A 15620-nucleotide genomic window follows, 5' to 3' on the forward strand; every position below is an offset into this window, starting at 1 on the left:
CCTTCGAATTCGAAGGGACCCGAAAAAAATTCGACTTACGGAGTTTTCGAGTTAGGGAAAATGGTGTAATAGGTGCAGGTATTTGGCCGGGAACTAACAATTAATTCGATATAGGGAGGTTTTCGACTTAGGGAAGGTCGACTTATCGAGGTCCGACTGTAGTTTGTAACATCTGCAGTCCTGTCCAACTTTAAATGAATTTTCAGTATGATGCATGTGTGGAAGTGTAATGTATCTTAAGAGTGATGTACAATCAAAGATCTCATATTTTTTTGGTGCACAGCTTGTCAACCAAATATTGTAACTTGAACTGGTTTTTCATTGTTGTTGTTGTTTTGGGATAAGCAGACATCTCAAGTTGCATGCTGAAATTAATAAAGCTGATCATTAATTTTCATTGTATTTTCTGCTAGTTCCTTAACCGAGAATGTCTAATGCTGATATACTTTACTCTTCTTCAGAATTTTGCTTCGAAGTGAGTGGAAACCTCAAACATTTGTTCCAAAGAGTTGCACATGTAAAATATTGTTCAAAAAGAATATAAGAATTTAATAGCCAAGTGACAGCATTAAGAAGATGTCTTAGTGATGACTACTTCTCTTGGCAAACACTTGCAGAGACCACCACATGCACTACTGTCTGCAAACCTATGTCAAAATTTTCCCTTGTAATAATTTTATAATGGAAACCTCATGCATTTTCTAAAAAGAGCTGTCCAAGAAGAACTGCATCTTTCAGCTATTAAAGTTAAAAAGCATTAGCTGCTTTCTGAAGAGATTTGTATGAATGAACAGCTACTAAGTTTCATAAGAATGAAAATTTAACTATTTCTACAGTCACATAGTTCTGATATTGTGAACTATACAGAACAGTATAAAATTATGATATATTCACAGGAAAAATCTACTTACAAACTGGATGCTAGCAGCTTGGCCTGTTGTAACACATGTTGGGCCTACATCTAAACTGTTGACTATGTCTATTGTTGATGTTCTAACTTTGGTATCGAAATAGTTCTGACACTATGAACTGTACTTAGGACGGCATCCCGTATCCTAACTATTCCTAGTCATGTGTTGGCGAGTGAGTTCTCACTCCTGCGGTCTGGTCGTAGATACGCTGTACCGGTAAGTCGAACGAACCGTTACCGTAACTCGTTCATTCCGCGAGCCATCCACTTTTTAAATTCCACTAGCTGTGATGATGTGTCCGTCTGAGGTGACCTTGTGCGGGGTGCCCACTGAACCTCCTGTTGCTGTGTTATTATATGAGTGGGTGTGTGTGCACATGTGTGTGTGTATGTCGCCAGAATCTATTCCCTTTCATCTCTCACATCATTCTTCCCTCTAGTGTGCTGGCGTGTCATCATACCTCTAATTGCCCTTGTGGATGAATAAAGTTGTATTGAATTGAATTGTACAGAAATGTATAAAATTATGGTATAACATATTTAAAAGAAAAGTCTATTAACAGATTGGTTCCTCACAGCTTGGGCCGCTGCAAAGTGTGCTCTTTCTGGGGGAGCATCATGTACTGAAACAGTGTCATTGATTTTATTGTATTGATTTTCATTATTTATATCATTGCTATGTCCATCATCATTATTGTCGCCATCATTGTCTGGCTCTCCCCGATTGAGAACACAATCACTTCACATGCCTGATCTGGTTCCATCTTCAGACCCAAGAGATAATGCCATCTCTTTTTAGCTATGCTCTAAATACAAACATCATCACCATCTGTAGAAATTTATACTGACTGCTGGAATGTAATGCCCTACCACAATACAATAACTACATTCACTGTGATTTAAATGAACTACCAGCTGAACATATTATTGGCATTGTCATTTACAAATAGTATACACATTACATGTCAACAGGTTTCAATCAAACCAGTATTATTTCCATATAAAACTATTCAGTGTATACACATGGTGGGAAAAAATATTTAAATGCGTTCAAGTCTGACTTTACTGTATATAGAGATGGTTAATAAATGTGACCAACATGAACATTTGGTAAAAACTTTGATGCAAACTCACATACCAGTTGCATGTACAGCTATATGCTGTGTTGTATTTCCTTTCCTGTAAGGTTGCAGGATGCTGAAATGGTGTCAACAGTCACTCCTATCATGTAGACACTGTCACCTAGCATGACCCGGTCCATGGCGCCTGAATGTGGATATTCGTCCCGTCGATGCATCCACTAACACTCCGTTGGCATAGAACTTTCCTTTCTGTCTGCCTCTCACTAGTCGGGAAAGACGATCCATTGTCGAGCATGTCGTAGTAGCCCTTTGGTCACTCTCCTCACGATGTGGCATTTCTCTTCGGAAACTCCGACCAAATCGTCGCGCACACACACACACACACATAAAAATGATCCTGTTGCGAAGTGCAACGCATACTCGACATTTCCAATTCACCTCCTATCTCATACACAATAGACATTTTATCAACTACACTGCTACACAACACACAGTGGTATGCACCACGATGAAGAATTCCACATATAGCCACCTAACAAACACCACCTTAATGCAATGTGACTCTTGTGTCTGGTATTTTGTGTGCAGGCACTTACACGGGCATTCTTTTCTCCCTTGAAAACATTGATTCCTTCTGTTGGCATTGGCACCAAACTTTGGCCTTTCACTGACTACCCAAGTTCTGGTGGCATAGTTGTTGGAGTTCACTATGACTGCTGGCAGTCCTAATGGTCTGCTGTCACTGACCCCTTGCATTAAGGTTCTCTAAATCAAGAGTTCCTACTTTCTTCCAAGTTTTTACCCTCCTGGTGTAAATGTTGGTTTTGAAGAAAAGTCCTTTGGTGCTGAATAAAGCTGATGGTGTATTGAGTATTGACCAAGTGACATGTACACACTAACATCTTGCTGAAAAGTGTCTTGCAGTATTCTTGTTCCCTTACCTTTGTACATTTGAGCAGCCCGGTGGCGCAACGGTTAGCGCTGTTAGCGCCTGTCACCAATACAGTGAAGGTTGGCTGCCCAGAGTTCATTTCTCGTCTCGGGCACGCTGTTCTTTCTCTGCACGTGGCATCTGTTTACAGGGCTGGCTGCTTGCCATAATATAGCCTCAGTTGCTGACACGGCGTAAAACACCAAATCCCCCCCTACCTTTGTACATTTACACATACACACACATGCCAGCAAGGGATACCATTGGACAGCCACACACACACCCAGTATCCTTTACCCAGTCAACAATTAGCACAGACAGTAGGAAGACCAGTTGCTGCCTCCTTGACCACTAACTTCACCTGCAGGTGTTCAGGCGAACAGGTGACTAATTCTCTCCTGTGTCATGCTGATAAGTCCTGCCAGCAAGATTCTCGCAGGTACTAATCTCTGTCAGGTTAACCTATCAAAATGGTCTATCACTCACAGCTGGCAGCTGGTCACACTTGGCTCACTCTAGCCATCAACCTCATGTAGTACTTCTAAAGCCAGTGTACAAGCCCCCTTTAATTACTTATGTGGTGTCTGGCTTGTGGACATGTCGAGAATTCCAGCCTGGAGCTTTATTGTGGGAGAACTTATGTTCCACTTAAGGTTACCGCATGACACTTATCCTTTTAAAAAAAATAATATTTTTGTCTAGAATAAATCCAACTTTTCTCAGCTTCTGATGTCCATGAATGAGCCCTGTATAATATGTGCTGTGTAGCAACTTGTGTTGAAATATTACCTCTATTGCAGGTGACAACAAGACTCATCCAGCTTGTCCGGTCTTGCTGCTTCTGTCCACTGATGGAGCACTGGTGCCATTCCATATGGTATATTATCACAGTCAGGCTCCTAGTCTCATTGTCACACCACAGCCACTGTGTGCTCAGAATGCAAGGAAGCCCCTGGCAGGTATGTTCTTGTGAGTTTTTTTTTTTCAAACTTGCTTGTGAGTGTGTAGCAAAAATAGGTCAACAAATGATGACACTGTGTTGTGTGTGTGTGTGGTGGCTATGATGGCCAGTAAATGATAACAAACGAGGTGAATAGTGAGACAAAACAACAGAAAAATTGTGGGAGAAAAGTCAGAGAAGAAAGACCATATTGTCCAGTTAACATACTGTGTAGCCAAAGCCATCATTTAACTTTTGAGGCTTAAGTGAGGGTACAAACGTGAAGGAAGGAGGCAGTGAAATTCTTGATGTTAGCCACATTTCTAGAAAGATGGATATTGTGGTACTGTTTAAGAATGACAGGACCATGTATGATATTAGCCGCGTTTTCCAGATAGATGGATGTTATGGTGAGTAAGGAAGACAGGCCCATACCTGCTTTTAACGTCTTGACATTTGTTTGTAATGTTTTATCTGACAAACACAAAATAGTGGCCTCCTGTCTATCAGCATTAGTTATTTGTCATTAGTTTTTGTTGTTTGAACTGTTCTGTTTTGATTATGCCACCACTTGGTGCCTACTGGTACCTGTTTTAAATGTATTGTTGTTTATAGTTAATGATCAGCTTTAAAAAGACCGATCAGTCAGTATTCCCTTTTGAAATGTGCTGTTGTACATTCTCAGTATTCACATTTGAACTTACTGACAGTATTCATGTTTACACTATGTTGATTACAATATAAGCTCACACAGAGATCTTTCCCTTTTAAGCTATACTATAACTGCTGTTGAGAAAGTGCTGACTTTGAACTACTGCTTGCAGGTCAGCCAGTGCAAGTGTCTGTTGCACAGACTAGGTCCCCACTGGCCAATCTTCTCATGCAGCCCACATCCACAGCTGGTGGTGGTCCTGCCAATCAAACAGCAGCTGCCAAACCTGTAACTACATTTTCGTTTGGCCAGCCGTCGGTGGCTTCTTCATTATCAGCTGGAGGAGGGTTGCTTGTCACAGCGAGTCCTGGAGGTCTTTCTTTGTTTGGCCCACCATCAACACAGTCAGGCTTGTTACCAGCACAGCCTGGTGCTGGAAAATCTGTCACAGCGAGTCCCGGAGGTCTGTCTTTGTTTGGCACAACATCAAGTCCATTTCCATCAGGATTTGGCACTGCAAAGACTAATACTAACCAAGCTGAGCGTTCATTCCTTCCACAACTGCCACAACCTTCATCAGTAATGACTGTAAAGTCTTCCTTAGTCCTGGGCACTGCTAGTGGCAGCAGCCAGATTCAACCTGCCCAAACCACTGTAACTTCCCCAAACCACACAGGTGCATCTTCTTCCTTACCTCTTTTTGCTAGCCTTGCTTCTGACACTGTAAAAGAAAAAACACCAGATAAAGAAGTTTTGCAGTTTTCATTCACTTTGCCAAAAAGTGGCATAGCAGGAGTAACTGATAACACTGAAACATCTAAACCATTAGCATTTACCACACAGTCTTTGACAAAATCAGGATCAGACGCGCCTGTCTTGCCAAACCAGAAACCATCTGCAACACCCTTGCAGTCATCTGCAACAACCCTTCAGCCATCAGCTTCAGCTGTTTTAGGAGCTGCAGGTGGAAGCAAGACTGGAAGTGGCCAGTTTTCTTTTAACTTCAGTCCATCTCCTGGAGGGTTGGGAGCAAGACCTCAGCAACCAGCAAGTCTGCCTACATCATCACCTGTCACAGCAGGTGCAGGCAGCTTCTGTTTAACTTTTGCATCCAATAAAAGTGCAGCAGATGCATCAGGGCTGTCAGCAGTTCCCACACCAGCTGGTAAAGCAGGGCCTACAGTCAGCAGTCAGACTGCTCAAGGGGTCTTACCCACTCTCACACCAGTAGGTAGAACAGGGGCTGCAGTCAGAAGTCAAGCAACAAAAGGTAATGAAACATCGTGGCACTTTGTCTTGCAGCTGATGTTATGAAATGTTCTACACAACTCACTGTATCACTGTATTTGTTATTGCAAATTTATTGTGAGTGGTTGTATGTGTTATTGTGAGAATAGCTGTATATGTTGCTGTTTAATTGTCACTTCATTGCCTCCTGTTATGTTTGTGTGCACATTAGGTATGTCCCCTTATCTGTTCTGTTTTTTTTATCATCACCATCACTATTATTATTTGTTATTGTGTAGCCACATCTGCTTCAGTAGCATCATCTGCAGTATCCGCTGTGCAGCAAGGAGTGTTGCCAGCTGCTGAAGTTGCTGCTGGATCTGGTAGAACCTCAGCACCAGCCTTAGTAGCATCTCATCACGATGATACTGACATCAGTGACATCCTTAATTCAACCATCAACAAGAACATCATAGAGGAGGTGCAGAAACTAATGAATGATTTTGGATTTTTTTGTGTAGAAATGTCTCTTTTGTGAGGAGAGACTTAAACTTCTTTATGGAGCAAACCATTTGATTTGTTTCCTGGTGGCAGTTACATATAAATGACTATCAACGATATTTATGATGACATTGCATTTTAACATTTCTGCTTCTCTATATTATTGTGCACATTTAGTTCCTGTCTTTGAATACTTGATTTTTTTTTTATTCTTGCTTTAGAGTTATCAGAAAAACACTCGAGCACAATGAAAATAACAGTCTCACGGTGAGAGCCAAGAAACCATTTACTACTGCTTGCATAAAAACAGTTCACCTTCCAACTCATTTATTAGGAGATAGAAATCAAGAGTTGTGGTGTAGCTTATTAGTGGAACAGCAACTAGTGCATTGTTTCTGTGTGCTGTGTATAAACAAATTTTATATTTGTGTCAACAATGTTTATTAGTGTGTAAATACAAAGGTGAATGCTTCCATTATAAACAATATCTCGTTGTTGCAGATTGCAGATTTTGAAAGAGAAATGCGCTTGTTACAAGAACATCGACGCCAGCCATTTCTGATTGTTGGCACTAAAGAAGAAATGGATACACTTCATCAGTCAGTGAGAAAGCTATCTAATTTTTGCAAGGAAGTTCATGCTACAACCAAGGTTTGATATACTTCATTTCATCTACAAATCTCCTTATTTTCTACTGTTAGACATCAGTTCCATTTTTTATTTTGCATGTCTTATGAGAAGGTTTAAATTTCTTCTGCTTTCTTCTACAAAACTTCTACAGTTTTATTGCTACAACAGGGTACATTGAGTAAAAACAAATCTATTAAATCATTCGCCACGCGTAGTACGCGGTTGTACTACGGCGCTAAGCGTCGCAGCCCACGCGTCGCCTGAATCTGTACTACGCACTGTTGTACCACAGTAGAGTCTTTCGAGTGTTTAGTTCTGTGCGTAAATGAACGAATACATAAGGGGAGAAAATACGGGAACCTTAAGGAATTGTTCCTCTTTCGATTACTTCCCTTTAAAGTCTGAAAAAATCAACCAATCAGGTATTTTCTCCATGTTAAAACCACGCGAAGGTTTGTTTACTTCAGCGCCATTTTGACATTCGTAGCAGGTTACTCAATTCGACGTGGATTTGTACTCAAACAACCGAAAATGAGAAGAAAACAGTAAGTAATATTAAAATTCAAAGGTATATTCTCATTAAATATATGCCTGTTTTGAGCTTTTGTGTGTGTATATATTTTATAAATATTTTTTCTGATTGTCGAACTTTTGACCTACGGCCCCATTTTGTGAGTTCTCGGTCCGATACAGTTACAGTCTTTCAGTTGATTTTACTACAAGACAACAAAACGTATATTTGTTAAAATGTACACCACGTAAATCTATTTTAAATGATCTTTAAAACGGAGTATCACACATAGTTGTTGTTAATGTAGGATATTAAATATAACTTTTTTGAAAATACCAGTCGAGATTTCATTCGCGGTCATTCTCTGCTGCGTATACCGGGGTCGAACGGGCTACCGCAGCTCCGTATTGAATGAGTTAACAAAGCCTTTTGTCTGGTTTTTAAAAAAATGGTTTTAGGATACTTGTGGCTAAGATTGAAAGTTGGATGGTGTGCCTAGTACTGTACAAATGGTCTTTTGAACATCTAATCATATCAGTGCTAGTGCTAGTGATTCCCAAAATCTTAAGCAAAAAAAAAAAATTCAAATCATCATCCTGTTCATGTGTTAAGGCATGCAACTCTATTTAAATGTGATTCATCTAGCTATCCTTGGCTTTCTTTCCCCCCACCCCAATCTTTTTTTGCGAAAAGTTTTATAGTAACAGTTATTTAATATGACGGACACAAGTGGGCAGCCCAGACTTGATAGTTGTTGAAGGATTTAAACTGTCAAAACATTATAGAAACTTTGGCTGATCTTAGCATCTACACCAGATTATGCTTGTATCTTGATTAATATCTCACTCAAAGACAGATCATCTTATATCTTGATTGTCCTCTAAGTGTTAGATTATATTTAATTCTTGATAACCTCTTCAGGAGCAGAGTCTTGAGGTGCATGACTTGAAGACATCCTGCCTGGATTTGTTTGCGATGGCTGAAGACTGTTGCCTGCGCCAGGAACGCCTCAAAGACTCGCGCTATATTCAGGCACAGCAGCAGAGAGCCTTGGATCCAGCAAGTGCCAAACGTCTACAGAATTTGCATCAGCTGGTGCAGGTGATTGGCCAGAGTCTTCAGGAGGCTGACAGTGTGCTTGACGCACAGTGGGAGGACCATGTCAGTAAAGAGAAAAAAACACGGTCAGTCTTGTTGATTTACTATGTCAGTCATTGTTCATTTAGGTTAGTAATATACACCTTATCAGGAGTATTTCAGTTCTGCAATAGATTCTCAAAATGTTCTTTATGGTTGTAGGCAGGTGAAAATATCACTAACATAGTCACAAAGTTTTTTGCTTTTTGCAGAATTCGTGTACCTAATTCAAACACAATCTACCGTGCCATCAAGAGCAATCACAACATCATCGTGCGGCAGCAGTCTGTTGTAGAACAAATACAGAGTCAGCTGAGGAAACAGCAGCTGAGGAGTCTCTCTTCACAACAAAGCATCACTGGCAGGTTAGGGAAAAAGACTCTTTATGAAATACCTTGGCCAGTCTTCACAAAGTAAAATCAATATTAGGGCAAGAGTAGGGCAAGGATTCTTTTACTTTTGTAGTTATGACAGATCTTGAATGATTTTTATATAGGGATTTTTTAAATATTAAAATTGAGTTTGCTATTTTAAAACAGCGACTGATGCTGTACAAGCACCAATTCATCTGAGGTGGGATTTTTTTTTCTTTTTCTATTTTTGTTTCAAGTCTATAATCTAATTGTTTGCCTCATGTTAACTGGGCAGAAAGAAAAAGTTTTACACAATGTGACATCAAGACAATCTCCTTTCATTAACAGTGACACACAGCCAGCGCATCGAGACTGGCGCTTAAGAAAACAAGACTTGGTGGCTCCAGAAAAAGTAACCTTGCTGAGAGAGGCTTTGTCTGGCCATACAGTTCGCAAAGTGAAGTGTGCCCCTTTAGGTACAGAGCTTTTGTTTATGTGTGTTTTAAAATTTTTATTTGCATAAACAATCTTGCCATTTAAAGGACAATGAAAGCACTCAGCAAAAATTGCTGGAAATAGAGCATAAAGTATCACAAAAACATATTCCAGTAGTATTTTATGATGAAGAGGCATGAGAAATATTATATTAATGTTTTTTTATTTATTAATGACACCTGGATTTGTCAAAGAAAACAGGAAGCAACCAAAGGGAAGTATTTCTAAGAATAGTGTCGTCTGCGTAAGCTTAATTCAAAGAGAAAAGATGCAACAAATCAAAACTAAATGACAAAAAAAAACAGAAGCTTTAATTTTTTTTCAAAGAGGAGAGCCACAGTTTATCCCTAACTTCCTCTCATTGTTCGGTAGGTGATGCAGATGTTTCTTTTGTTACTTCAACACGTAACTTAGGTTACATAATGTCTGCTGACATGTCTCTTGATAAGCATGTTCCTCACATCTGCAAATTTATTTAAACTTCAACCCTCTCCTGACCATGAGCAAGTATAAGGTGTCTCTGTAATTTACTTTGTGTACGAGTAGTGTAGGTTGTAAAAGTGAGTGTGTCTGTTATGTGCGAATATGGGTGCATGGTAATGATTTAGTCTATGTATAATTTATGTAAAAGACTGTAAAAAGTCTTTGGAAAGGCACTATATAAATCCTCATTATTATTATTATTACTGTCGGACCTCGATAAGTCGACCTTCCCTAAGTCGAAAACCTCTCTATATCGAATTAATCGTTAGTTCCCGGCCAAATTCTATAAGACCATTGTATGATGTATCAAATTTTTATGTTATATTGTTAATGGGGAAAAAAGTCGTCATTATCAGCAGTCAGTTGTAACTATAAAATAAAAATGAAATGCTGAAAATTAACCATCAAAAAAATTTGCAGGAGTTCATCTTTGACAAAGGCATATTTGAAATGTGTTTATATTATTAACAATAATACACCTGAAAAAAAATTAACTCAAATGCACCCACTTAGTAACAGAATCAATAATAACACATCGTAGACTGCAATGACCTTATAGTGTGCTGATATTTTGGGAATTATTATTTTCAAATGAACTTAACCTGATTACAAAGAAAAAATGTTGCACTTGCCTTGCCCTTTGAAGACCTTCCTGAGTGATCTGAATTATGTGCAGATTTAGGTAGGTCAGGAGAGTTTAAAGTCTACCCACCTACCTGAAAATACTCTGCACGGGATACTGGGAAAGTCTACTTAACTATCTAAGAATACTCTGTGCATGCATGGTTTACTTGCCTCTGGAGGGATCAGTCAGAGCTAATCTATGACATAAGTGCCTGTACTAGAGAAATTTCACTTTGATATAACTCTGCCATGTCATCAGCAGCTAGTCAGTTGTCCCTTGACCTGCACCTGTCATTAGGGGGATCACATGGATAGACATGGCAGATGACAGGGCCTGCTACTCTTCCCAATTTGGGGCGAGAGTGAGAAGGTCCTGTACAGGATGACCAGTCCAATCTTTGATGTTCGTAAGTGAATGCAGTGTTGACTACCCTCTAAGGTGCCTTGAAGGACAGCATTTGAAAAGGTGTCATGTCGGGTTACATAGCTATGTAGGATTGGTACTACCAGGAATTTGTACATATTGTACATGGTAGTGAACCTTATGACTATGCAAGATCCTGTCTATTCTAGCCATTGTTGCTATTGCTGTTGTGATCATGATGCAGATATCTGGCATGGAGCTGTTCTCGTTGGAGAGGGTGGCTTCCAAGTATTTGAAGCTGCCGGCCTCTTTGAGCAATACCCTGTTCATAAAGATCTCTGCTTTGCAGCTGTCACTGACTACAGCTTTGCTCTTTCAGTTCTGGTCTCCATTCCACATGCATTTGAACTGTCTGTCAGTCTGTTGGTGAGGTCTAGCAGTTCTTTGTTAGTGCCTTCTAACAGATTTATGTTGTCTGCAAAGTGTAGGTTGCAGATCAGCCTTCCACCAATAGAAATGGAAGTATGATGGTCGTGAACTGTTTCGAGCATGCTTTTCTTCAAGAAGATGCTAAACAGCACCGGTATAGGAGACATCTTTGACATATGCCTACTGTGGTGTGAAAGTAACCTCCTGTTTGGTTGTTCAGCAGTACTTTACTCATTGAGCTATTGTACAGCGCATTGGTAACTTGAGCAAGGCCTTCAATGTTGAATTTTTGCATCACATGCCCCTCGTGCCAGACTCTAAGAAATGATCTATTCTTTATTTGTTGTACAAATGTGTACATCAAAGCACATGGTATGATGAGAGATAAAAGCACCAAGACATTAATAAGCGATATAAAAGGAGTCAGAAATGTTGGAGCTATTAATAAGCGATATGAAAGGAGTCTTTTGAGGGTGATGTGTCAGGAAGGTCTTTAAAGTAAAAATTGCTTTGAGATCAAACTAAAAATGCTGATGTGACCTACTTGTCCCAGACTGGAGGATAACTGGGTCATCATGTGGATACATTTCTCTTCCTCTTTCATGTATCAACAATTGATGAGTTTTGTTTTAATAATAATAAAGATTTTTATATCACATTCACACTTATACAGAGCATGCTCTCAGCGCTTACAGCAGGCATGAGACATGGACAACATACGAGGGATGGAAGAATTAACAACAGTACTGATGATGAATAGAAGACAAGTATAGAAAACACATAGAGACACCGAGTAATAAGAACTGAGAAAATCATGATTCTGTAGAGAGACAGGTAGGAAAGTATCAAAAGCTGAAAAGGGGAGGATGAAAAGGACTAGGATTGTGTGGACTGTGTTAGGAGTAATGCTCAAGGAAGAAGTGTGTTTTCACTGGGGTGTTGTGCCTGCATGTTACAGAGTCACTGTCTATGTCACGCCTGGTGAACACGAGAGAGGAGAAGCGCCTTTTTTCTACTAACAGTTCCATTCAAGCTGGAGATGTCGACCTCAAAGGTATTATTGGACAACCTTTTAATCCCTTACCCATTGTCCAACTCTCATTCTCTCCTCAGACTTGAGATACAAAGCAGAGAGCCAGAAGTGAGTAAAGATTTGAGGTGAATGCATACTAGGTAAGTGGATTACCATTTCGTTACAGCACCTTCATCTTACTTGCAAGGTCTGCCCAGTAGCTGTGTGGTATAGGGCAGTGGTTCTCAAAGTGTGGTCCGTGGACCACTAGTGGTCTGTGGGCATAAGTCAGGTGGTCCGTGGCTGACAGTTGTCATATGTCAGCAAAGTGATGTTTAAAGTGATGCATTCCTCGCATTAACATTTTGATTACAAATAACGAGCTAGTATGTCAACTTATTACTATACTACTGTCACAAAAGGACATTTAGTTTTGAATTGTAATGAAACAAATGCAGCAATTTAAATTTGAAATTCATAGTACAGAGTTATTTTTAGGCCTTGGTGGTCCGCCATAACTTTTACCTAAGTAAAGTGGTCCGCGGTCCGAAATACTTTGAGAACCACTGGTATAGGGTACTTCCCTTGCTTCACTCAGCTGTTGAATGGGTGCCTGACGCCATTGGGTTGGGGAAGGAAAGAAGTTGCCCTCATACAAAAAAATTGGTTCCAAGAAAAATGTGTCTAACTCTTCACCTTCCAACATGGAGAAACACGTAGCCAAGTGATTAGAGCATTGGTGTCTAAACATAGAGGTGAGCTAGTTTAAAATCCCTATGGCACAGTGAACTTTCCTCAGTCAACTCAGTTGTTGGCAGTAGATACCTGACTGCACAGAGGATTGGGGAATGTGAGGCAGTAAGAGAGATAAGATGAGCACCACCCTTTCAAACAATCTGACCTATAGAAAAGTAACACCTAACTCCCTAACAACCTGAAAAGATTAGGAGATGACCTTGACCAGTTTTAACTTCCCAACAACTAAATGACTTGGTTACCTTTGTAAGTCAGTGCATAGTGACATACATCTTTTTGCTTTGATAACATGATAAAAGAGTATTTTAGGGTTTGTAACCATAATCATGATAGCAAAATATGCACAGCTTTTCCACTATGAGGGGTCTGTATGCTTAGCTATGATTGGTCACAGTAATCTTTGAAGGGTACACTGTGGTAAGTTGTGAAAAGATTTGTTGTCACTTTTGTTTAGGCCAGTGGTTCTTAACCGGGGTTCGATCAAACCCTAGGGGTTCGGTGAGTCGGTCTCAGGGGTTCGGCGGAACCTCCGCCACGGAAGTCAAGACACACCCGCAATTTGTGATGACACTAAAAAAGGGTTCGGTCAATTCATGATGACACTAAAGAAGGGTTCGGTGAATGTGCATATGAAACTTGTGGGCTCAGTACCTCAAAAAAGGTTAAGAACCACTGGTTTAGGCTATTGTGATTGGCAAGATTACTATTCTTTCACTACATCAGCGGTTCTCAACCTTTTACTTGTGACGCCCCCCTGACGAACAAAGGTACGTCCGCGACCCCCCTTAGCCAGCAATGTAAGCTAATTTCACTAATACCGGTATAAGAAACTTGTAAAAAAAATTACCACCTTCGTGCCCTCCTTGTAAGCACGTCGCGCCCCTCCCTGGGGGGGGGGGGGGCGCCCCACAGGTTGAGAACCTCTGCACTACATCATAATGGCCACCTGCATTTTGCTGCCATCATTCCCTTCATTGTACACCAAAACACCTTTGTTTTTTAGTTTCTTAAATCCTTTGCTTCTTTACAGACCAGAAGAACATTTCTCATTGTTGTTTTCATTGTCACTGATTGTTCCATCCTTTCCTTTGTCATTTTGTCGTTGTGGGCAGAGTGTCACATTGTATTTTTTTTAAAGCCTCTACAATCTTGATATATAAGACCAGAACACTGTGATCTTGATATGAGTCCAGAACATTAAATTTAATTAAGGCTTTAAGTGAACATACAAACAAAAGAACTAAGTTTTACACATTAAGCATGCCTAGGCCAAAGTGTGTAAAACTGATTAGCATGTTTGTTTGGCCAGAAAAAAGAAAAACTTTAGACCTGTCAGCACCTCTAGCACCTCCTTTTTCTAATTGTGCTTGTAAATGTAGTGTGTTGTGTTATGGCTGGCCAGTATAGTGTGTCATATTTGTGTGTAGTGTGTCATGCTTGTATGTGTAGCATGTTATGCTTGTAAGTATAGTGTTTCATGTTTGTCACCTGCACTCTACAGTGCCTTTCAGACGAGGAAGGTAACAAAATAAAAACGACAAGAATTTAAATTTTAAAATAAATATAATTTGAAGAAAAAGAAACACAAAGCAAATCCAAATTTCCCAACCAACAGTCAGAACACAGCTTCTTCCCCTTTCTCAAAATATCTAATGTTCCTTCGGAAGATGCAGTTCCCCACAAAGTCTCCAGTTGAAAATGACACAAAGTCTCCACTTGAAAGTAACAAAAAGTCTCTACTTAAAATTAACACAAATCTCTACTGGCACCGACGCCCTTCCTAAAGTTAGTGTTAATTCAGCGCAGGTTGGCAAAACCCAGAAGGATATGATGAATAAGCGAAGAACAACAAACAAAAGAGAAAAACTTGGAGAAAAGAATGACCAGTCTTTAGACAAATGGCAAGTTCAAAACTTAACTCTCCCTTCCTCTCAAAACAATACCTATTTTTAACTATCTATAGCCATAAAATATATATATATGTATCACACTCATCCAAAACTGAAATTTTTCAATTCTTCAAACATTAAAATACAGACTCACCGAAAATCAACACAAATACACACTCACCTCAACAGGTTCAATGTTACACTATGATAGTAACAGTAACAGACACCAAGTCTGTTCAGGACTTGTTGCAACAAAACAGAGGCAAGGAGACTGCTACTTCTCCCCGCTCCATCAAGGAAAACCTCAACACTCTTTCCTTTGTTGTACAAAGTCTTTCCTTTCTACAAGAACAATCTATCAACACTAGCTGATTAAAAAGAGGGGCCGGCCATCCCAGCATGGTGCAGCAGGCCACAATCAGACTGCTGACAGGGACAGCTGCATTAATTGCTGTCTTTCACACCTCCCCCTTCCAGCTACTTATCTTTTCCCCTTCCCCTGCTAAAAAAAAAAACATTTAAAAAATAACACAGCAGGTTTGTGACAATGTTTAGTGTAGTGTCATGCATGTAAGTGTACTGTTATGCTTGTAAGTGTAGTGTTTCATGTTTGTAAGTGTAGCATGTTACACTTGTTAGTGGAGTGTCATGCTTGTAAATGTAGTGTTATGCTTGTGTAAGTGTAGTGTGTTAT

At 39.9% G+C, this 15620-nt stretch overlaps 1 protein-coding gene across 1 annotated transcript in view; it reads left to right on the top strand.

The window, feature by feature from the left end:
• The window catches only part of LOC112575187 (nuclear pore complex protein Nup214-like), a 52906-nt gene that overhangs the window by 22431 nt on the left and 14855 nt on the right, over window positions 1-15620 (top strand). The window contains exons 10-17 of the mRNA XM_025256852.1: window positions 3724-3882; window positions 4688-5785; window positions 6042-6223; window positions 6745-6894; window positions 8306-8568; window positions 8734-8886; window positions 9223-9350; window positions 12228-12323. Of these exons, the coding sequence (XP_025112637.1) occupies window positions 3724-3882; window positions 4688-5785; window positions 6042-6223; window positions 6745-6894; window positions 8306-8568; window positions 8734-8886; window positions 9223-9350; window positions 12228-12323 (2229 nt within the window). The remainder of the gene's footprint in view (window positions 1-3723; window positions 3883-4687; window positions 5786-6041; window positions 6224-6744; window positions 6895-8305; window positions 8569-8733; window positions 8887-9222; window positions 9351-12227; window positions 12324-15620) is intronic.

The sequence above is a fragment of the Pomacea canaliculata genome, linkage group LG11 (genome assembly GCF_003073045.1).
Source record: "Pomacea canaliculata isolate SZHN2017 linkage group LG11, ASM307304v1, whole genome shotgun sequence".
Lineage (NCBI taxonomy): Eukaryota > Metazoa > Mollusca > Gastropoda > Architaenioglossa > Ampullariidae > Pomacea > Pomacea canaliculata.